This window comes from Pinus tabuliformis, chromosome J (assembly GCF_031772625.1).
Source record: "Pinus tabuliformis cultivar Carrire ecotype Pingquan chromosome J, CPIR1, whole genome shotgun sequence".
Taxonomy (NCBI): domain Eukaryota; kingdom Viridiplantae; phylum Streptophyta; class Pinopsida; order Pinales; family Pinaceae; genus Pinus; species Pinus tabuliformis.
In genome coordinates this window covers 1,341,316,305-1,341,341,956 of record NC_142295.1, presented here as the reverse complement: position 1 = coordinate 1,341,341,956, position 25,652 = coordinate 1,341,316,305, and the positions used below count along the sequence as shown (strand labels likewise).

General features: G+C 37.7%; 1 protein-coding gene across 1 annotated transcript; it reads left to right on the top strand.

Annotated features, from left to right (window-relative positions):
* The first annotated feature begins 18,430 nt into the window (after positions 1-18,430).
* Positions 18,431-21,845, top strand: LOC149232335 (uncharacterized). The gene is made up of 3 exons (XM_089381886.1): positions 18,431-20,105; positions 20,291-21,519; positions 21,807-21,845. Exons 1-3 carry the CDS (start codon positions 18,431-18,433, stop codon positions 21,843-21,845), a joined length of 2,943 nt encoding a protein of 980 aa, XP_089238012.1.
* The last annotated feature ends 3,807 nt before the right edge of the window (positions 21,846-25,652 follow it).

Below are 25,652 nucleotides of genomic sequence, written 5' to 3'. Positions count from 1 at the left end.
TTCCCAAAGGACTCCAAATATTGATATAACAATCATCTTCTAGTATTTCAAGAGATGTTGATCACATTAGATATTAGCATTTGGCTTGCTACTACCAAAATTTGAATCTTCTCTCTAGAGCTAACGATTTCTAGCAATGATTCTTACCTCTTAATGAAAAACAAACTATATACTTCCATTATTATATTATTTTTTGCAATATTTCCACTAACAAACCTCAAAGAAATATGTTATGATTATGGCTTGGACTGAAGGCCTATGGTTTGGATAATAAGTTCAATATAAATACCAAGTGACCATAACATTACTTCTAACAAGATCCTCTGGTTTGGTCTGCTAGTGTTTTTTTCTATTACCATATTGTGGTGTACTAACAAATTTTGTTCTGCTATCATATTTTTGAGGGTGGAAATTCATCATCGAAATAGATATCCTCCTTTCTATTGTTGAATATGGCTAGTTTAGTGACTTTCTATTGTTTATTACATGATTAGAAATCAAATTTTCTCAAGATTTGCTAGCAATGACTAGAACACATATTCATCTCAAGGGGAGAAAAATATGATAGCATTTAGAGACAATTATATCTCTAAGGGTAAAAGAAAAGAAAAATACCATGAGCAACATTGAGAATCAGATCTAGAAGTCTTCTCTGAGAATCCTTGCTAATTACACTAATAAATGTAGATAAAATATTATTTCTTCTTGAGATGATTGTCTTTCTATGCTCTAAAAATAAGATGCAGCAACCCTTTGAATAAACTCTCCACAATATAAGTCTTGATTTTATTACATGTTCACTAGAAGGATTCCTTAAAAAGACACTATCACAAGAATTCTTGAAACTTGGTGTAGGAATAGGGGATCCTCATTTATTTTAATGAATTATCCTTTCTTATGAGACCCATTATTTAGAGGTTTATTTTGTCACTAATAAATTAAAACTCGTGTCTAGTTTTTCCAACACTTTATTTTTACAAGTAGGCTTATTCATCTATAAACTACTCTATCCTTCTTGGAGAAAAATAAAATCACTCTTTCAAGTGTAATAATATTTCCAATGCTTCCATTTACGAAACAAGATATCTGTGAAACTCATATTCAAATTTGAAAAATATACCTTGATGATTGTAGATATATGAGAGGTCAATTGTTGATATTGATAAGATATCAAGAATTGTTGAAGAGTGGAGTGGTACTGCATCTCGATAGTTGATTGAAACCATGTCTTAATTAAGTATTTTCCTAATTGTCTTCCTTCACTTGTCAAATCCTAAAATTCTTCCGAAGGATACTCTTCATATTCTTGAATGCTCAGGGAATCTACTGATAGATGTGCAAGAAATTCTCCAATTTATATCTTTAATGTTTCCTCTTCATCTACAGAAATCCATGGCCTCATGATTTATCCAAATGTTGGCTAGAATAATATTATGTTGGCCTTCTTCAAGGGTTATTTTTCCTTCTTAAAAGGTAGTCATATCCTCGATGATAAGTGTGGATTGTAGACAAGGACTTGAGAAGATTCTAATGGAAGTGCATCCTCCTTTAATTAGTATATTCTTAATCATCTTCAGGTTCTCTTTGCTAGTTTAGAGCTCCTTCTCATAAATGGATTATCATCCAAATTCCTTGAAACTTTACTTATGTAAGGAAATGAAAGTGACTAAAGAACAAACTCACACCAATCTTCATGTACTTGGTCCGCTCTCGTTACTAAGACCCTATTGTCACCAAGTTATATATTCTTTAGGGGAGTCTCTTTTCCATGGGATATGCTTGCAAGTAAAAAAAAAACAACAACAATCAAACCTCCAATCCCTTTAGCATCTCCTCGAAAATGATGCCAAAAATGTTGGGAAATTTAATTTTTTCGGTATGGACATTAAATTATCAACTTAGGATTCCATAAACTTATGATACATAGGAACCTTATGTAGTGTTAGGACATCTAAGCTATACCTATATGGAAACATTATAGAACACTTCCAGGAGTCTAGATTGAGCACTACGGCCAAGGTCACTTAGTTCACCCTACGGTTCAAACAATCTCTATAGCTATACTAAGCACTAAAGCAACTGGAAAGTATAAATTAACTTCAAAATATATATATGGTCATAGATTTAGGTCCTAGACCCTTACAGCTTTCTTGAGATTCCATGGATTTATTCCATCTTGCTAAGCTCTATATAAGCTTATATTAACCCTAAAATCCATTATTAAGACCTAGATATTAAGTGATTACATTTATATTGATATATTTTTATGTAGATTAGAACCTCTCATGGTCCCATTTTATTATAATTCTATATATATGAAGGAGACCTAGTCTTAGGACTATCAAATCTTGTTTTGTACATTGTGTCATTGTAAATGAGGTTTCCCCCTTGAAGAGAGATATAATATTGATTTCTTATCACTTTGAAGGTTTAGGTTTCATAACATTTAATATTAGAGCTCACAATCTTAGGGTTTTGCTGCTTCAAACAGACTATCTTGGAATTTTCACTATAATATTTTTTTGGATGATTTTGGAAGGTGAAACTTGGACCATATTGAAGATCGATATTGAGAAACATTTGTTTCAAATTTCAGATCTTAGTTCACTATATTTTCCTAGATGTTCTCTAAGTAAGTTAGGGTTCCTAAATGCTCCTAAAATAAGTTTCAAACTTGCAAGTTTCTCATTTTTTGCTATAACCATTTTCCTTGGAGATTTTAGATGGAGAAACTTGGATCTGTATTGAGGAAAAATATTGAGGAACATCTTATTTCAATTTCAAATCTTGGTTCACTATACTTTTGAGGATATTCTCTAAGGAAGTTAGGCTTCCTGAATGCTCTTGAAAACAGTTTCAAACAAGCCTGTCTGTAATTTTCACTATATCGTTTTTCTAGGAGGTTTAAGATGGTGAAAAGTACACCATATTGAGGAGTCATATTTGGAAAAATCTAATTCAAATTTCAAATTTTGGTTTGCTATAATTTTGGATATATACTCTATGCAATTCATGGTTTGTGAAAGATCCTAAAATCAATTTTAAACAAATCATGAATTTGGTATTTTTGCTATAGCGTTTTTCCCAGGACTTTTTAGACTATGACATTTTTAAGGATCTCAGAAGACATACAGAAGTACCTCAGTTACAAATTTCATAATTGTATTTGAATAATTAGACACGTGGCATGACATAGAAGTTTTCTCGTGGCAAGAAGCCAAAAATAAACAAGTTTTGGGAAGGTTACCATAACTTCCACTTGGAACATCAAATTATGGTCAAACCTATGGAATTGCAGATAACACATATCAAAGTACTAAAGATCAAATTTTCATATTCAAAAGGGCTCAAATATCATAGGTGTATCAAGAAAAAGTCCATCCATTCAGATATTCTCCAAATTAAAGTTTTAAATATATGTAAGTTATAAGTCACCTAACTTTTGATTACAATATCCAATTCTTTTGGTGATTGAAAAGTTGTGATAAAGAGGAGTAATATTATTATTTTTCAACATGCCTCCAAAGAAAACTACTTCACTAACTTAAAATCTTGTAGGTTTATCCTAGACTCGTGAAGAAAGTGAAGAATTAGAATTTAGGTTCTCCCAATTAGAAAATAAAGTTAATGAAATGGATGGTAGTTTGTTGAAATAGTGGATTTACCAAGTTCTCAATAAAAACTTAAATGAGAAACTATGGATGAAATGAAAAATAATATGAATGAAAATAAGGAAGAAATACAAAAATCTATGAATAAGATGGAAAATATAATAAATGAAAATAAAAAAGAAATACAAAAATCCATAATACCATGGAAAATAAGATGAATGAAAATAATGAATAAATACAAAAATATGTGAATACCATGGAAAAATTTATCTTGGAGAGGCTTCTTAAAATGGGTATTGAGATCCAAGGAAGTCATGAAAATAAGGATAATAGTTGTGTTGAAACTCAATCTTCTATGGAAAATATTTTATCACAATTATAGAGTGAAAATATTGAAAAACAAAACCATAGTCATGGATTTTTAATCCAATATTGGCATCATCAAGGCTTCAAGTTGAGAGTGCCATTACATATTGCATTTTTCTCATCCAACTGATTTCTCCTCCAAATAGGTTAAACACATACCCACTTATATACATTTTGTGATCCAAATCTCCAACCCATTCTGCATCAACAAAACCATGTATTCACAATGCTCTATCCAAGTCTAGTAATTCTTGGTATCACAATCTATAGCCAGTAGTGCAACGCAAATACCTAAAATGCATATTTATTATTGTGCAATGATTCTTCCCTAGTTTTGACATATACCTTTTCAATACTCCCACTCCATGTACAATGCTTTTTCTAGTGTAAACCATTATACACATCAAGCTTCCATCTATCCTAGCATATGGAACACAGAACACGTCCTCTTCATCTTCTTGTGTGTTGGGACACTGATCTGTAGACAAATTTATACCTACAAGAATAGGCACCTTTTTTTATTTACATTTCTGCATATTAAATATTTGCAATATTTTATCCACGTACTTCCTCTAACCTAACCAAAGTTCCATGTTCTCCTTATCTCTTTTAATTTCCATGCCCAAGATAAAATTTGCAACACAGAGGTCCTTCATGTTAAATTTAGAAGACAACTAAGTTTTTACTTATTTGATGATTTCCCCATGATTTCAAATAGCAACATATCATCCACATATGATACCAAATAAATAACATGATCACCAACTAATTTGAAATATACTTAGTGATCTTCTTTGCTCCTTTTGAATCCAAGTCCTAGTATATAAGTATAAAACTTTTTATAACACATCCTTTATGATTGATTTAACCCATACAAGGATTTATTTAATCTACATGCTAGCTCTTTATTTAGTTTCACAACAAATCCTTTTTTTTGCTTCATGTATATTTCTTTATCTAGATCCCCATGTAGGAATGTGGTCTTCACATCCATCTATTCTTCTTCAATATTAAAAAAAGTGGCAATAGATAAAAGAAATCCAACATAATTTAACCTACTAGCAGGAGAAAAAAATATCACCAAAGTCAATTCCCTCTACCTACTAAGGAATAACCCTTTGCTACTAACTGAGTTTAATATTTCCCACTCTTCCTTATTCCTTCAACTCTTCTTAAACACCTATTTTTTTGCAATGGGAAACTCCATTAGATTCCAAGTTTCATTCTTTTCCAAGGTTATCATTCTTCAATTATGGCCTTTTTCTATAATTTTCCATCCTCTGGATCCCCTTCCTCATTGATAGTTATAGGATGATCATCAATAATAAGCAAAGAAAAATTTGAATGGAAGGTGGAGTACACCTTTTTGGTTGTACTCTTTCCCAAAATCATCTCCTCAATGTTGGATTTTGTGGTTCTTATTCTTATTATTCATGTTCTTCTATATGTTCTAACTCATCATCCTTCAAATCAAACTCTACATTTTTTTGGTTCTTTCTCCCTTGGTAAGACTCCATGTTTGTCAATATCTTTGACTTCTCTGAATACCACATCTCGAATATACACGACCTTCTTAGTTTCTCGGTTCCAAATTTTATAACCTTCCAGACCATGTTTATATTCAATCAAGATATACTTTTAAGCTTTCTCATCCAATTCACTCTTATTCTCCTTTGGAACATGTACATAAGAATCACAGTCAAATACCCTAAGATGTATAAGAGAAGGTTTCTTACCAGTCCATATCTCATGTGGAATCTTGTCCTAACTTGGCACCATTCAACATGCTCCTTTCTTTCTTCATTGGCATCCTATTCATACTTTCTACAAATCTATTCCGTTGATTTTTGTGTGTATTAGTCTTTTGCCTTGCTTTGCCGCACTTCTTATAAAATTATTTGTATTCATTCCCACAACATTCTCCACCATTACCTATCCTCAACACTGTAATTTTCTTCTCTATTTGATTTTCCACAAGAGCTTTAAATTCTTTGAACTAGTCGAATAATTCATATTTCTTTATGAGAAAATAAATACATGTATTCCTCCATAAGTCATTTATAAATTAGACATAGTACACAGATTTACCCAGTGATGGAACAAACATAGGCCCAAACCACAGGGGCTTCATTTAATGAACCTCTAACATAGCATGTGCATTCATGGCATACTAAACAACACCCTTAATTTGACTACATATAGGAAAATATCTCTAAAAATCACATTATTTAAACCCCTACCAATATGAACCCAATCCACCTTTCCAATTTAAAAACCCCTACTTTCACTAGATACTATAGGTATCCATTTTTTCATTAACATTTTTAATACACCTTTATATTTTTCATTAACTTTGAGCTCCATTTTTTCATTAACATTTTTAATACACCTTTATATTCTTTCATTAACTTTGAGCTCCATTTTTTATACCTGCCAATATAAAGACCCTTTACCCCCTATTATATGCCCAATAAATTATGTCATTTTTTCCTCAATTTATAATCTCCAATATGAATGCATGTGGTATGGTATTGGTCACCCAGTGAGGCCTCCGTGGCCTAAACACATCATTGTGCACCAATTGTAATATTTCCTTTGACCTTGTAGAATGAGAGGAGAATCTTCCCCTATTATACTTCCTATATAAACAATGTTCATAGAAATAAAAATCCATAGTAATTATACATATATTATGTCATACCATTACCTTGGAGTACTCGAAGGCTCTTCTCTCTTATATGTCCTAGTCTTCCATACCATAGCATAGTTTTTTCTCTAGGAATTGTAGCAGTTTTTCCTTCTTTGGCTCCACTCTCATGAACAACAGAATTGGAGCACCCATCACCAACAATAATTCCTCATAGCTTATACATAGTTCCAATCCAAACTCCCCTCAACAATACCATTTATCCTCAAACCATGTTGTAAGTTTCCTTTCCACACATTATTTTTACACCCATGTCACTCATATTGTTTATAAATCAAATTTCTAGTTCATCCTAGGAAGTGCAGAACACCAGGGAGTGTTCTAATCATTTTACCCATGAGCTTCAACTTGACTTTTCCTTGTCCTATGATTCTATCTATCAAGTCATCTCCTAAGAAAACATAGTCACCATTAAATATTTCATACTCATAAAACCACTCCTTATGAGGAGCCTCATGATCTATATGTACTTGAAGAAGCTAAAAGCATATCCCCTCCTTCATCTAAGGATGTTTTTGCTTCTGCAGAAGGAGCATCTTAAGATCCCTTCCCTTTCTCAGGAATTTTGGATCTATACTCTTTCTTATAATGCCTTTCTTTTCCACATCTCCAATATACATTTACGAACTTTCCTAGAGATTTAGATCTTCCTATAGATTTAGATCTCCCACTCAAGGACTTGTTTTTATTTCTATTCTAGGAGCATCCTCTTACAAACAAGGTATCTTCATTCTAACTTTCCATTTTTTGATGTCCCGTTTCCTCCAATAAAAATGATGAGACTATTCCATCAAACCTTGAAGGAGTTGCATTATATCCCATGTGTTTGGTAGAGAAAATAACAAACTAATTCAGTTATCTTCATTTGAAATCTTAATATCAATAAAAAAAGAACTAACTTATCACAGTATTGAAGGTGTTCAAATGCTTTTTCACTAAATTTCTATCCTTCATCTTCATGTAATACAACTTCTTCCACAGGAATAATTTGTTCACCAAGGATTTATACTAACACAAATCCCCTAACTTTTCCCACAAATCCTTTGTTGTAACTTCTCCTAAAAAGTTTAGTAATACTGAATTTGAGAGGCACAATCATATTGTGTTATTTTCCTTTTCATCAAACTTAGGATTCTTCCGTTAACATCCTTGTTAGTGAAGTTCTAGGATGAAAAATGATCCATTGATCTATGTCCACTAACAAATCTTCCATTTTGAGCTTCCATGGATCAAAACTCTTCCCATTGAATTTCTTGATCTCTATCTTTGAATTTCTCACAATTTCTTTTTCACCACAAGAATCATTTCTATAAATATCCCATTGTAACAAGGTCTACCATAGGCTTAAGCTAAACCCCTTAGCCACAAAGGCATCCACTTGAAGAAAAAATATTTTGATAATAGTTTTAGGTTTAACCCTATACAATTAATTGTTCCAAACATAATCTTAATAAAATAGAAAATATGTAATGGAAACACACACACAAAAACATAGCTATTTTATCCTGAAAACCCAAAAATTGGGAAAACCAACAATATTTTTCAATATATATTCATATGCATAGTGTTACAATATAACATGTATATTTGTGACATCCATGAACCACCAATACATTTACTCTAGACTATAATTCAACCAGAGTTCCTTAATTGAAACTACAAAACCATGGGAAAAACCACCATGTGCCACAAAACTATTTTTATCAAAACCGTGTTGAAAACAACCAAAAGCATATACAGAAAACCTCCCAAAAGAATCAAGGGCACTGCAAACCCCTTCCCCCAACCCCCACCCCTCCCCATGCACTATGAATTACACATTATACAATGCATGGGGATAGTCATGCAAATAATATAACAAAAAACCAACAATTATAACCAAGCCACTAGGAGGAAAAGAGGATTCTGCTCATTTTTTATTGTATCTAGTTCCACAATAGAGAAAAAAAAAAACTAAGCGTGGGAGTGAGAGAGCATAACATAGGGGGTTTGTGTTTTGTAGTAGCTCATAGGCCATAGGTCTTAGGTAACTCCATATAGATTGACTTGTCCTATGTACTTGTTCTTTGCATTCCAGATGAAAGAGAGTATAGTAGCCTCAACTTCTAGTTGGGTTTTGTCCTAAAAGGGTTTCCCAATGCATAATGTGGTGTTCATTGTGATTGGTGTGTGTTTTTATTTTAGTGATTTTATCTATTGTATGCATAAATAACAAAATTAGTATTAAAAAAATATGGAATATAAAGGAATTAATCATTCATAGTATATATTTTAGTTTTATTTTAATAGATTTATTGTTATCCATTGGAATATCCACAGAAGTTTAGAGATCATATTGGTATCAGAGTAGGTTTGTTTGGGAATTTGTGGGAAGTTGTAGGGGATCCAAAAAAAAAAATTGAGTAGGAAGCCTTAAAACCCCAACCATAGCTGACAAATATGTTTATAATGGCCCTTAATATACAATAGAGGAGAGACTTTCAAGGCTAGAAGCATAAGCCATGGACATCATCTACAATGTGAACCTCCTTATGGTAGCTCTAACAAACATGTTTGGAATCAAAGAAGATTGAGGTTATGGCTTAGATATCAAATCATAGGAAAAATTTGGGGATCAAGAACCAAAGGAGTTAAATAGAGAACATGAAAAAAAGAAACCAAGTTTGGGTGCCATGAACCACTCACAAACCATCTTCAAGATGGAAGCAAAGGTGGACATCAAGTCATATCAAGGTGAGATTTAAGCTTTGAAATTAAATCACTAGTTTCAGATTAGAAGTTTACTTTAGTGATCACCACATATATGAGAAACAAAAAATTTCATTTACTCATTTGAAATTAGAGGATCATGCCTTAACCTGGTGGGAAAGCAACAAGGAAACCCTTAGGCTGGTGGGATATCCTATAGTTTCTAGGTGGGAGGATTTGAAAACTCTCATATCTCAATTTTACCCTGTCGGGTATGTAGAGGACCAACGGATCTGGTGGCATTACTTCAAGCATAAATATGGAAAGAGTGTATAGGAGTACACTGTAGAATTAAAAAGGATGGAAATAATGTTGGGTATTCCCAATAACTCAAATGTACTTCTGAAGTATTTAGGGGATTTAAATAACCATATATGAAAGCAAGTGATGATGTTTAAACCCACAATGGTAGATGAAGCTTGTTATAGGAAAAACACCTGGCAAACATAGGTCAAAACAAAGGAGGGTCTAGTTCAAAGCAGAAAGAACATCAAGAAGTTTCCAAGGAGGGAAGAAGTGGAAAGGAGGAAAGAACAAGAAAATAATGGCTACAACACATAAATGAAAATATTATAGCAACCATTGCAACATTGATTTCCACACATAGGAGAAGTGTTGGAAATTGCATCTATAATTCAACCCAAAAAGTTAAAAGAAGGATGACAAGAAAAAGAATCTCATAACCACATATTTGAGCAATGAGGTGGAAAGTGGCTATGAAGTGAATGAGAAGATTGTCTACACCTTGGTGCAGAAGGAAGGAAATCTAAGTATCCTTCATCGTCAAGAAGGGAAGGAGATTACCATACTCTTCCACATAAAAATACAAGTCAAGAAAACAATCGGATTGGTGCTTTGTTCAACTCAGGTTGGATATCCATAATCATTCTAGACCATATCCATTGGGACAACTCAGGAAGGAGGTAGATATAAATCCATCCAAACAATGTAAAATTAAATTTACTATAAGTGGTGATTGCATTGATGAAGTAGAATTGGATATAGTGTCACTTGATGTATGTGCACTTGTGTTTAGGAGTTCTTGCATATATATGAGGGATGAAATCTTCACGCAGAAATCCAACAAGTACCACCTTATTAAGGACAAAAAATACTTCATTATCAACGTGCATAAGGGTAAGTCCAATATTTCACTAGTAAGTGTCAATCAAGCCTTGATCGATTCCAGTAAAAAGTATGTTTTATTATTCTTAAGAGAAAATTAATCTATAGAAGAGTCAATGAGAACAAAGGCATCCCTAGAGGGGTGCACTAAGGAACAAATACAATAACTGAGAGAGTTTCTACATGCATATAGGGTAGTATTCCAAGAGCCTAAAGGGATACCACCTAAGAGGGACATGGATCATGAGATCCAAATATTTTTTAACTCTCCATTTCCAAATAGTGGGTTGTACATACAATATATTCTTGAAGCAAATGAACTGAAGAAAAAAATATAACAAATAATGGAGCAGGGTGTGATTCAACCAAATACGTCACCTTGTGGGTTACTCGTCATAATTGTGCCAAAGAAGGCCATGGGACTTGGGGAATGTGCATTTATTATAGGCCCTCACAAGATATTGAAAAAGGGGCAAGATAATGCCTATAAACTCAATCTACCCCCATATATTGTGCATTTACCCAATGGTGAATGTGTAAAATATCAAACTCTATGATCTTCCCATGATAGATTAAATAAGAGGATCAAAGCCCACCTTCCATAAAGGATTTAACTCCAAATTATCAATCAAAGTTTAAAAATGATGTAGTTTTGCAGAAGAGGTTAAGAACTACAAGACAAGGGTAGCATGGCCTTTAGCAAGTTGGGTTCAAAAAATAATTTCTAGGCAAGGTTAAATGGTACTCTAGAGAGAACGAAGAGGAGAAATTTCCTCACCTCATTTATTAATGCTTTTGGGGACCAAATGCATCCCAAAATGGGGACACATGATCTAGATTGTATCATTACATAATTTTTCATCCATATCAATGTTTTCAAAGTGGAAGATTTGAAAGAATCAACCTATAGGAGAATTTTTGTGAGCGGACCCAAATTGGAGAATCTTTATAAATGACAAATTTTGGACCCCGTGATGCTATTCGACACTCATAAACCTTCCCAACAATGCAAGAAAGATGTCAATTGGAGTTCAAATACAAAAATTATGCCTCCTAAAAGTTGACCTATTATGATTGACCACTATAATTCTAGAGGATGCCACAACAACCCCCATTACTCATGGAAAAGGGGCTAGCTACATGAAGACTCTAGAAGGGTCGAATTCATAACTCTAGTTGAGAATTGGAGCCAAACTTAACCCCTACTTAGCTATCGAATTGTGTTATAAGAAAGCCACTCGGAGGAAAAGGGGGATCCATTCATTTTTAATTGTATTTGGTTCCATAGTAGACTCATAAAAAGCTATAGAGTGGGAGTGAGAGAGCATAATGGAGGGGGTTTATGTTCTATAACAACCCATGAGCCATAGGTCTCAAGTAACTTCATAGAGAGTCTTCTCATTTATATGTATATTATTTCCATTCTAGACAAAAGAGAGCAGATCTTCCAGTTGGGTTTTCTACCAAAAGGGTTTGCCAAAGTATATCTTGGTGTTCATTTTGATTGTTGTGTTTGTATTTCATTGTTATCTATTTTATGCATTTGATATATTTCATGCATAAACAACAAAATCAATAATAAATACCTAGAAACTAAAGGAATTAATCCTTCACAGTATATATTTTGGTTTTATTTTAAGAGATTTATTGTGATGAATTGTCCAATAGAATATCCATGGAAATTTGTAAATCAATGTGTATCTAAAATATATCCATGTTGAATTCTTGCTTGGTATGGAGGATAGGGTAATGTTGCATGAATTTTAGGTTTACTACTAGCAACATGTATCATGTTTGGAGGAAGAGATGTGTATATTCCATGGTTAACTTGGTTTATATAGTAGTAGAGAGAAAACTCGATGCCTACTCTATAACACTAGATAGTAATTGTTGTATGAGTGCTTGGATAGCTACCGAGAGGACTATTCATAATTACACAACTAAATAAGATGAGATAAATTGGACATGAATTGAAGATAGAATTCATTAACCCCAAGATGTAATAAGCTAAGGTAAAGAGTGTTGAGAAACTTAGCGCAGAGTAATTGATAGGGATATTTTATTTATTTCTCATTAATCTTGACACTTTATTATGATATTAGATTAGTGCTTCATCATTATTGTATTATTTTTTTATCACCAAGACAAATAATCGATAAGAACATCACAATGCACACAAAAACAACACCAGAGGTAGGCTCCAAGCAAGGGAAAAAACCCACAAGGAGAAAACCCATAAACTCTTCCTTATAGAATCAATTCAATGAAAACTTCCAAGACCTTGACCCAAGACCAACCACCAAAATACAACACATCCAAACCCCAATGAATTTTCTACAATTAGATATCTGAGGAAACCCTAATTTCCTCCAGCAAAATTGCACAGGTGTTCTATAGAGAATGTCAACCACAGAAATTTTGACCCTCCTTTTCTTCATTTCTCTTCCTGCAATTATTCTCCCCTTATCTTTGCTAAGTTCATATCAAAATATGGTGGAATATTGTATCTCCAAATGAGGATGAGCTCCTTTTATAACCATTTTGAGGGTTGGATTAGGCCTCTTCTAGGCCAATTGTCCTTTTGGTGGTTTCTAGACTCAACTTTTAAATAATAATTTTATTTTCTTGATACATGAGCCCTCCAAGAGACTTTACATCATGACCTTGACTCTTTGACTTTTTCTTCATAACCCCTAGAGAACTCAATGGGTGCTTTTACCTAGGGAAAATAACCATGGGCAAGAACCCCATTTTCAAATGAATAAATTTTATTTTACAAAAATATATTTTCATTTTTCTTTCTTTTGACAAGTAAAATGATTACATCAAGTCATGATACAAATACAATTATGAACACCGAGACTAGTTACATCTCGACATTCCCTCTTAACTAGGGAGGTATTCATAATTAACCATAGGTACAAGGACAGTACTTCCATTAAATTATTCTCATAAGAAGAGTCGAATTGGTAATCCAACTTAAGAATTAACATTATGATCAATATACAACCATCAACATAGAAAGGCCTTGACTAACACACTCTATCTCTCAATAGATCAGAGAACAATGCTAGGAGGTTTTTCGTGGGACACCACACTACCTATTGAGGCACATGCCCCATCTAGATGTTCACTATGTATGTCCTTCTAAGGCTATTCTTATCTTGGATTCCCAATCCTCAAATAATATTGATCCTCTTCAACCACTCTTGTCTTGGATACCTTTTCGGATCCTCAAAGAGTGTCGGTCACCATACTACTTCCTATCTTGGATATCAAATCCTCAAGGATTATTTATCTTAGATACTTACCCAATCCTCTGAACACCATTCTCTCCTCATGGCCTTCACTAAGACTTGTGGTTGTTATTCTTGGTCTAGTGCATGACACATGAAGCAGAGAACCATATTTTTCACTCCCTCTCAACCAAGGAGGAGATCCCTCTCAACTAGCAAAAAATGTACATCATCAACTACTAGATCACAAGGCTCTATTATCATAGTCACATGTGCGATCTTTGACCTTTACAGATCCCTCTTCATAAACAACTTTATCATCAAGACAGGGTACACCATCACTTTCTATCACATCAATTTTCTTCAATTGCATCTTCTCGAACTAATCATAGAGCTTGATCATGGCTCCCTCTGAACATCAATCAAGTAAGCAAGTGATCTATTAGGATATGAACATCAATTCATCTATAACTTTCTATCACATCTGTCATTGAGGTGTACATCGGCTCCTTTGGACCAAGTGTCCAAGGAAGCAATCCAATGGAATCACAACATGTTTGTCACACATTCTTCTTGCAATGAATCTTTTTCATATAGTATGATCATAGTATCATGTCGCCTTCAACATCATGGTCTTCCTTTAATTAGAAAAACATCAACTTCAATGAATGTCTCAACTAGTCACCTAGTCCTTCTCCAAACTGTTACTCATTTTCAAGATGAGATCCATCATGCTGCAACTAAACCAACAAGCTCCTAATAAGCCTTCTCCAAAAATAGAGAGAGTAGACAACAACAGTGATACCATCATGATCATTCTTCCCAAGATGAAGAAATCACTCCATGAAATCACTTAGGGGGGTCCTTAAATGATCCTTACATATCATTATTTACCTTGTAACATAATTTTAATACCTTCTAGATGACTGTCAAAGAAACAACAACAGGAATGTGTACAATGAAATCTTAAAATGGGACATGTCATGATGCCATGCATTCTGCCAATGCAACAATATGCCCTACTCTGACTGTACAAATATCATTAAGATGGAATTTCTTCAGAAGAAATTATCCCTAGGATCTTTTTCCCTCTGTTTCTTCTTCTCAGGTTCTTTACATGCTCCAGGTTTCCTTTTTGTACATTTCTACTATTAGATTCCTTTGGGAGTTTCAGAAAATTTCTTTTGAAGTGACCAAGCTCATTGTGTTTGAAGCATCTTATGTTTGACATATTGTGCTTATTCTTAGGATGACGAGACCTTCCAAATCTTCCTTTAATCAATGTCTTCATTCTAGTTGCATGTGTCTAAGATTTACCAAGAGCATCAGTTTCCTCCTTGGTCTTTAATTAAGATTCTTCTATTACACATTGAGACCAAAGTTCACCAAAGTTGGAAGTATACTTTCTTAAATATATGTTGGTCACATATGAATTCCACTCTAGAGGCAGAGCACTGAGGACAACCATTGTCATTTCTACATCAAAAATTGTCTCACCAAGGGCATGCAACTGATCTCTTAATAGAGACATCTTCACAAGATGGGTTGCAATGTCTTCTTCAAATGATATCCTTATTTTGTACAATTTGCTCCTCAAGGAAATTTTCTGACCTGAAGTGCTTACTGAGTACAACTTGATCAATATGCCATAGGTGTCCTTGGCCTTGATCAGCTCTGCCACAAAAGGTATCAAATGATCTTTGATTGAATCAATCAAGATCCTTTGATCTCTTCATGTGCATCCTTCTAATATGGTTCTATAACATTACCCTTTACATAGTCCATCACATCATTCTCAAGGATAATAAGGTCAATCCACTTCCTTGACACTTGATAGATAGAGGTCCCATCAAGCTTGTTTCTCTCCTCGTAGAACAAAGATATAATGGATGCTTGAGACATAAATTGAAGATTAACACTTATTTGAGATAAGACTACCTCTAGACTATTTTCTTTTCAAAATGATTCGGGATTCAATATGTTATTGTTCTTTTACAAATTGTGTGATACATGAGTCCCAAAGAAATTGGTTGTTACATATGCAACAATATCCCTTTTCCAAGATGGAATGGAATTTCATGAAGTTTCCTTTTATCAGAAATGTTGACTTTCAATGATAGGTTATCAAAGCAAACCCTTTCTTGCATTGATTCCAAGAAGATGTCTTTTTTATTGAGGTATTTTTACTTCCTCTAGGGTTCTTCAAAGGAAACCAATGTAAGTGAGCAGACTTCCAATAATTTTATGAGTAGCTCCATTATTGAATATTAGACCCTAGGAGTAGGGCTTACTATTATCCTTCAAGATAGACCCTTGTTCCATTCACAAACTCAAAATGATTCCAAGATTCTTGTCACACAATCATATTACAAAAAATATTCCAAAACTACTGTCATAGACATATCTCTTATTGACAAGAGAGAAGGTTCCTTAATTCGTCTTATTGTTGTTAGGCTTGAATTGTGTGTGTGTGTATGTGTCTGTGTGTGTGTGTGTGTGTGTGTGTGTGTGTGTGTGTGTGTGTGTGTGTGTGTGTTGTGTGTGTGTGTGTGTGTCTGTGTCTGTGTATGTGTGTGTGTGTGTGTGTGTGTGTGTGTGTGTGTGTGTATACACACACACACACACACACACAATTCGAGCCTAACAACAATATACACACACACACACACACACACAATTTGAGTCTAACAACTATATATATATACTCAAAATCTCAACTTCACAGATCCACAAGTTCTTGTCTTCTATGCCACTCCACTAGTCTATGAAACAAGGTGATTGTAGCTTGATGATTACCCTTCCAAGATGGATTTAATGTGCCTCCAATCAATTCAATCTAGGTTTATTTTTCCCAGAATTATAGCAAGAATTCATGGCTTCTTTTCAAAGTGATTGTAACCTATCAGTTAGGCCTACAATTCAGATTTGTTTGGGTCTATGAGGATTGATTCAAACTTGCAATATGACCCTCTAAGAATGGAGTTGATCACCCTAAAATTTGCTCAGAATTTCTTCTTAGATTTCTAACCTGGATATGTTCAAAACTTCAATGAGATTAATGCTCAGAATTGAAGGAGACTTGGCTCATTTTTTCAAGGTAATTGAAGTTACCTTTTCAACTCAGACTTTCTTGTTCTTTTGCTTAAAAAATGGCCATGTATTAACAAGCCTAATATCTATTTATATAATTCAAACTTGGCTTTTTAATATGCACAAGATAACCCTCAACAAAACCTTCAACAAACTAGGTCTTTGATACAAAGATACATACCAAATATTTTGCACAAAATTTTGAACCCCTTTTTAATGAATATATTAGACCTTCTAAGTTCCTCTTTAGACCCTCAGTCTTTCACCTAGATGTGCGGCCCTCCTTGGAATGCTAGATCGGCTTTTTGGTCCTCCAAAAATGATGCTCTCGTGCCTTTGTTCTACCTTATGCAGGTCTGCATTTTTGTCACAGTGATGAGGGATAACAAAGATTCCCATACCTTTGCTTTCTTGCTTGATGGGTTTGATCTAGTGAGAGATGTCCTCCTTACTATTTATCCTTCCAACATAGTGCCTTTATCCATTCAAAAACTCCTCACTTCCCAATCATAAGACTGTGTCCTTATTATAGTGGCTAGGTCTTGAAAAAAGTGCCCATAATTTTGTTCTTCTTCCCCTAGGATCTCGGTCCTAGATATATGCCTTCCTTGAGATGAATTGGAGCCAAGGAGATCTTATTATATTCCCTTTATTTAAATTCCTAGGTGTGAAACCATGTTGACAAATTTAGGGCAGAGTAAGTGATAAGGATATTTTATTTATTTCTCATTAATCTTGACACTTTCTTGTGATATTATATTTTTGCTTCATCATTATTGTATTATTATCTTTATCATCAAGACAAATTCCAATAATAATATCACAGTGCACACAAAAACAACACCAGAGATAAGCTCCAAGCCAGGGAAAAACCCCACAAGGGGAAAAACCAGAAACTCTTCATTATAGAATCAATTCAATGAAAACTTTCAAGACCTTAACCCAAGACCAACCACCAAAAGACAAGTCGACCAAACCCCAACAAATTTTCTGCAATTTCAAATCTGAGGAAACCTTAGTTTCCTCCAAAAAACTCGCACGTGTGTTCTATAGTGAATGTCAACCACAAAAATTTTGACCCTCGTTCTTTTTGTTTTTCTTCCTGCAATGTTTCTCCTCTTAAGTTCACTAAGATCATATCGGAAGATGGTGGAAGATTGTATCTCCAAATGAGGACATGATCCTTTTATAGGTGTTTTGAGGGCTGGATTATGCCAACTTGTAGGCTGGACAACTTGTGATTTTGGTGGTTTCTAGACTCAACTCTTAAACAATAATTTTTTATTTTCTTGATACATGAGCCCTCCAAGGGAATTATTAGTCGAGGGAGATGAAAGAAGCAAAGAAGGACGGGCTCTGATGGCGCGCACACGTGAAGGTCTCGGCTAAAGGGTTTCACCGAGATCGACTGCAGCATCGACGCGGCTAGGGTTTTCACAGCTATCGCTCAGCATCACCGTCGCGGTCACTGCTCAGAGACAATTACGCATCAGCTCCACCTTTGGATTCTCCACCCGTCGCTTTCGGTCGCCGTTCAGGAGACAGTTATGGCAGACATTATGGAGCTAGAGGCGGTGGACTACTTGGAGGAGCCTACACCGGACAAGGTTATATTTGGGAACCCCAGTTTTGCTGCTCGCTCGCAGTTCGCACCTTCCTCATCATCGACCGCACCGGATCTGCCGCAGTATCCGCCCTCCGTCTCGCTGCCTGTTCATTGCACTCCACAGTCCACTACAGGAGTGAACCCTATCGATTCTCCGCAATTTGAGGTGCCCCCGCTCTCGCCGGGCTCTCTTCATTTTCTTGCTACCCACACTCCCCCTTCACCCTCTTTTGATCCGCTCGCCCATCCTCTCCTTTCGGCGCCCTCCCCTCCCCCGCCGGTACCCCCTGCATCCAATCCATCATCTTCGGGAGCCCGTCCTTCCGGCTGCTTCGAAACTCCTGCTGTCAAAATCAAGCCCGCAAAACCCTCATCTCTGGATGGTATAACAAACCCCTTGGTCGACCATCCGTCGGCTCCTCGCACCTGCAAAAAGAAGACCAAGTGCATAAAGGCTACGGCAAAAGACATCACCATCAGGTTCGACGAATCTAAGTCTCTCAGCGATCTCATGGACATGGCCAGCACTGTTCTGGTAGGGCATGTCCGGGGCAGGGCATACTCGGCGAAACGGCTTAAGCAATGGGTGAAGGAAATCTGGGGCGGTGTGCTATTTGACCTTCCTGAGGTCCATGTTCTCCCCAGAGGATGGTTTTCCCTACATTTCTCCAAGGAAAGTCACACTAATCTGGTTTTGGCCAGATTCTGGCATATCGAAATGGCCCCGGTCCTCCTCAAGAGATGGAGCCCCCTCTTTGATCCAGAACGAGAACAGATCGGAGCCGGACCGATTTGGGTGCGCCTGCCTGGCCTCCCACTGCAGTTTTGGGCGGAAGAAGTATTCATCAGGATCGGGAATGCCCTGGGGACATATCTGGATTACGATCGCACATTTGTTGAATCTGGGAACCGAACCCTAGCGCGTATATTGGTCCACTTAGACACCCGTGATGGACTCGAAGAACAGATCACACTTCAGTGGGGAAGGTGTATCAGGGTGCAGATCCTTGACTATGAAGGAGTCCCCTTCCGATGCAGGCATTGTCACAAAGTTGGGCACCTCATAAAGGATTGTCCACTCATCAAGAAAGCTGAAGAATCACCGAGGGTTACTCCGGCTCCAACCAGAGCGGCATCTCCTATTACCTCTCGACCTACCTCTTCGGGACTGCCCCCAGCGACTACTTCACCTGCGGTCGATCCGGGATTACGGCAACCCTCTCCGCCAAGGACCAGGGCTCGCTCGGCAGCAGAAGCTGGTATGGTCTCGGGTACTCTTTCATCCCCCATATTTTCTTCTATTGATGTGATGAATGATTGTGGTTCCACCTTACAGACCTCCATGGTTCACTGTGCATTATCATCCTCCCCCCTCATATGCACCACAGAACCCATTATTACCACTTCCTCCCCTTTGGCTTGCCCCTCCCTTGCTACCTCGGAACCCTCCCCTCCCCATACATATTTCCTCCGATCCAGGTCTCAAGCCAAAGAGCCTCCCATCTGTCTTTCGGGCCTGGGAATCGCGGTACCAGAGGGTGGGACCTTGACCACCAGGGGTAGGAAATCTCATCTTTCAAAGGCTATTAAACAAGCTGGGGCAGAGGTAGTATCAGGTCGGCAATCCACCATTGACGGGGTCCTTAGAGCAGGACACACCCCGAGAGGTGTTCCTCCATGAAGTGCCTATCCTTCAATTGCAGAGGATTGGCTAGTTCCTCCAAGAAACTAGCCATGAAGCGGCTCATAGAATCTGAACCTGTCGATATCATTATGCTTCAAGAAACCCTCTGTTCCGCAGATCAGATTACTCGAGCCATGCAAGCCTTGACTCCTGGCTGGACCTACTCAGCCATTGATGCTGTCGGCCGATCGGGTGGTCTGGCCATTGGTATCAACCCTCGTTCTATTAAGGTGGACTCGACTTGGGGGGGATCGGGATTTCTAGGGCTTGACATTTTCTCAGCTGACCTAGGCATGAACCTTCGCATTGTCAATGTTTATGCCCCCTGTACCCAGAGAGAATCGTTCTGGCAGAATCTTCTACAACTTACCATTATGGGCGAAGACCGGGTTGTTATCGGAGGAGACCTTAATTTCTCTCTGGGGTTCAGGGAGTCATGGGGATCGGCGGCTCAAATTGACTCCATTACAGACTTCATGACCAATCTGCTTGAGCAATCAAATTTTATGGATATTCCCATGCAGAAAATTCTTCCCACATGGAGGAACAGACGGGTGGGGGACGCTGCACTAGCCCGCAGACTTGACAGATTCCTTATGAAGGAGACTCTTCTTCAGAGACTGCAACATTACAAACAATGGGTTGGCTCGGGGGGTTGGTCAGATCACTCTCCAATATACCTGGAGATTCAGGGCCCCTTCAAGAAGCCCAAAGCACCTTTCAAATTTAATCATACCTGGCTGAAGGACCCATCATATGTCAAGATGATATCTGATTACTGGTCCTCTCACCCTATCAATGGATCAGAATCACTTGCTAAAGGATTCTGCAGGAACCTCTCGGAAATTAAACATTTATCTATTGTATGGGCAAAGGAGAAACAGGCTCGAGACATTGCTCAACTTACTCATATTGAAGCTGAATTATGCTCTCTCACCGACGAAAGGGGGTTGGGGTTCATTACAGCAGCTGATAAATGCAGGCTGATTGAATTGGAGAATCAAAAAGCAAAAATCCTCAAAGAAAGAGAGGAATCCATAAGATTGAGGAGTAGGGCATTATGGATTCAAGCTGGGGATGATAACACGAAGTTCTTTCATAGCTTTGCTAAGAGCAGGAAAGTATCTAATACTATCTGGAAGCTCCCCACACCTGATGGCGAAATAGCAGACACTTTTAACAAGCTCGCTCATCTGGGCACCTCTCACTTCAGGGAACTATACAAGTGCCCCCGTGATGTTAATCTACCTGATATCATCAATGTGGCAAATCACTTCCCGAGATTTGTTGAGGAAGAGGATGTGGAGGCTTTAAATGATCCGGTTACGGCAGAGGAGCTGGAAGGAGTACTGAAGTGGTTCAAAAAAGACAAGAGCCCTGGCCCGGATGGATGGACCATTGAATTTTATTTAGCCTTCTATGAGGTCCTGGGGCAGGACCTGCTGGGGGTGGTCGAGGAGAGCAGAGCTACAGGATCCATCTACCATGCCATCAATTCAACCTTCATTGCTCTCATCCCAAAAACTGATACCCCTGAATCCTTTGATGACTACAGGCCTATCTCTTTGTGCAATTGCCTCTACAAAATCATCTCTAAGACTATTGCTAATCGTCTTAGACCAATCCTCTCCAGGTCCATTGCCCCACAACAATTTGCTTTCCTCGAATCTAGACAGATTCATGAGGCCATAGGCCTGGCCCAAGAAGCTATACACTCTATTTGGTCCAAGCACCTTAAAGCCATCCTCCTCAAAATTGACCTCTCAAAAGCATTCGACCGGGTCAGCTGGCTCTATATCAAAATGATCCTAATCCACTTGGGTTTTCCTCACTCCTACATCTCATGGATCATGGCCTGCATATCCTCCCCAACATTCAGCATCCTCATAAATGGTTCGGCCTCTCCCTTTTTTCATTCTGAAAGGGGACTGAGACAGGGCTGCCCCCTCTCTCCCCTGCTCTTCCTTCTGGTCATGGAAGGCCTAAGTCGTCTCATAGACTCTGCTAAGAGAGCTGGTGATATCCGGGGCCTTCGCATATCCGATTTATGCTTTCTCACACATCTGCTCTTCGTGGACGATGTTCTTATCCTTCTTGATGGCAGTGTTCGAGACTCTCGGTCTTTTTCAAAGATCCTTCTTCTTTTTTCTGCTGCTACAGGTATGCTTCCAAACCAGACTAAATCCTCTATCACATGCTCCCGTACTACGGTACAGGAATCCCAGCTAGCCCTTCAGGTTTTTCCATATATTGTTCTCCCTCTGGATAGAGGACTCAAATATTTGGGTTTCAGACTCAAGCCTACTTGTCAAAGAATTGCTGATTGGGTGTGGTTGGTCGCCAAATTGGAAAAAAGACTCTCAGGCTGGAGCTTCAGATTCCTATCCAGGGCTGGCAGATTGGTACTCATTAAGTCTGTCCTAGAGGCCACCCCGGTCTTCTGGATGGCACTTGCGTGGATACCGAGGAACATTCTGGGCCGTTTGAAGCAGCTGTGCAATCGATACCTATGGAATGGGAACCAGGACAAAAGAATATTTGCATGGATTAGCTGGAAGAAAATCACCCTGCCCAAAAAATGGGGTGGCTGGGGTCTCAAAGACCTACCCGATTTCGCATTGGCTCTTGCTGCTAAGATGGGATGGACACTATTAACCAGCCAAAATCTATGGGCACAAGTATCCTATCACAAATACATTTGGCCTCAGAACATTCTGGATTGGGCTAGACTACCATCTTGGACAGCGAAGGGATGCTCATCAATATGGAAGGCCCTGATACACTCCCTTCCCCTCATCTGGGATAATCTAGTATGGAGAATAAACGATGGAACGCTGGGCAGGATTGGCCTAGATCCTTGGATTAATAGTGGGGGCAGACACATCCTCAACCGAGATCTCATTTCATTCCTTCATGATCGAGACATTCGGAATTTTGCTCATATTGCTGATCAGCTGCGCATAGACATTTTCACTCAAGCTTGGAAATCGGCTCAGCAACTTGACCTTCCTCCACAGTGGCATCAGGAATGGAGTGAATATGTTCTTGCATTGACCGAATCCCATATCCGCATCAAACAAGGATCTGACGAACTTATTTGGTGTAAGGCGGACAATGGTATCTATGCGCCTAAGTTTGGGTACAGCGCACTTATTACTCACAAAAAACCGGAGCCATCGCCATCGTGGTGGTGCGACATTTGGAAGCTGAATGCTCCTCCACGCACCAGATTATTTTTCTGGTGTGTCCTCAAAGATACCATTCCCACAGCCGAACACCTTACTCGCAGATCCATCTATGGACCTTCCTGGTGTACATTCTGCAAAGCGGCATCAGAGACTTCGGCCCACATATTCCTCCATTGCCCGGCAGTTCACACTCTATGGAACAACATCTGCACACAACTTGGCATTTCGGGGAACTGGAATGGTGATGACATTTTGGGTGCATGGACTGCCTGGAATCACTGCCACCCGGGTTCCAAGCTCCTAAACCTCCCCCTCGTGGCAACCTGGCACATCTGGTTAGCACGGAACCGAGTTATTTTTGAGGATCAGGTTGTGTGCTGGCCCCGTACAGAAGCAACCATCGTTGCCGTGTACCAAGAATTACCTGACCCTCCCCCCACTCGAACCAGGACGATACAGGCTCAACCCACAATTGATAAATCGACCCCGTGGGCCTTCTTCGATGGGGCTGCGAATCAAACTGGATGTGGAGGTGGATTTGTTCTGCATATCAATGAACACCATAGATACCTTGTAAAAATGGGATTTGGCAGAGGATCAAATAATTTCGCAGAGCTCTTGGCCATTCGAAATCTATTACATTTCTCATTGACACATCAGTGCACCAATATTAATATATTTGGGGACTCAATGACGGTTGTTAATTGGATCAATAATGCCACTATTTGTCATACACACACTCTCAGCAATATATTATATGATGCACATACACTCAAGGCTGCATTTAATCATTTCTCTTGTCTACACATTTACAGAGAACATAACAGCGAGGCTGACAAATTATCCAAAGAGGCCACGATACTTCCCAGAGGCGAATGGCTAATTGTGGAGCAGCAGGGGACGGAAGAGCACAGGTTTTATCATAGGCCATACATAGACCAGAGAGATCAGCGGGACAACAGTCCCGGTAGCCGACAGTAATATTGCAATTTTGTCTTTGATGAAAAACTGTATATAGATATGGATATCATAAATGTATGCAAATAGATCCCACGTGATCTCGAACAGGCTATACAGACAGACTCAGTTTTGTTTCTATTTCATTTTGTAAAAACTCTGATACATCACCCTGCGTGGTGGATTTTGTATGAACACTACAGCATATGCCAATGGCATCTACTATATGTAATTTTCTAAATATAATGAAAATTACTGATTTTTCCAGTGGAAAAAAATGAGCCCTCCAAGGGATTTTACATCATGACCTTGACTCTTTGAATTTTTCTTCATAACCCCTAAAGAACTCAATGGGTGCTTTGACCTAGGGAAAATAACCATGGGCAAGAAACCCATTTTCAAATGAATAAATTTTCTTTTACAAAAATATATATTCATTTTTCTTTCTTTTGAAAAGTATAATGATTACACCAAGTCATGATACAAATATAATTATGAACACCGACACTAGTTACATTTCAGCAAAGAGAAATACAAGGATGGGAATAAGACTCCATAGTCCAAGGAAAAGAGAGGGAGGAAAAAGGAGAGATAATTTACTCAAAAGAGGGAAGGGTTGACAAGAACTAACCAATTGTGTCACCAAAATGAAGCATGACAATTACAATGAGGCACCACTTTACCACAAGATTAAGGTAATTTTATTATGATTCAAACTAAATAAGTGATAACAAACGAAGCAAATCAAGCTAACCCAATGTTAATTTTAAATCTCCTTGGGTAAGTTAATTAACCTAAAGTGTTGGAAATGAAATGGGAGGAATGAAAAACTCACAAGAAAAATAATTTTATAGGTATCAAAGCTACTTGTGTTGAATTTGAGAGTTATGGTAGACTGTTGAGAGAGTATTTCACTTCTCAAATGATTTGTTTTTGTATGTGTTAACACTCAGGTTGTCCCTTTTGACTCCCAAAGGGATACGGCCGAGGTAACCACAAACCAATCTTTGGACTGCAGGCCCTAGCCTACCAGCAGTCAGAGAGGGCTCTCTCTTTAGGATTTAGCTTTGTTTAAGGGATGATTTTAGGCTAGATATGATGCACATGGAAAGCATGCAAAGGATGAGAAGTTCAGACCATTGGGCATGGAGTCAATGAATGTGAACTGAACTGTGTTTTCTTTGGTAGAAAGAGGGGAATACAGAGCAGGATAGCTACACATGGCACAATGTTAAATGCTGGAACCAGGATGAAATGGAGGTTAGGGGTTGAGAGGCAATTAAGGATCTCTCATCCGGCCAAAGAGGGAAAGTGAATGAATACTATGTAGGAGC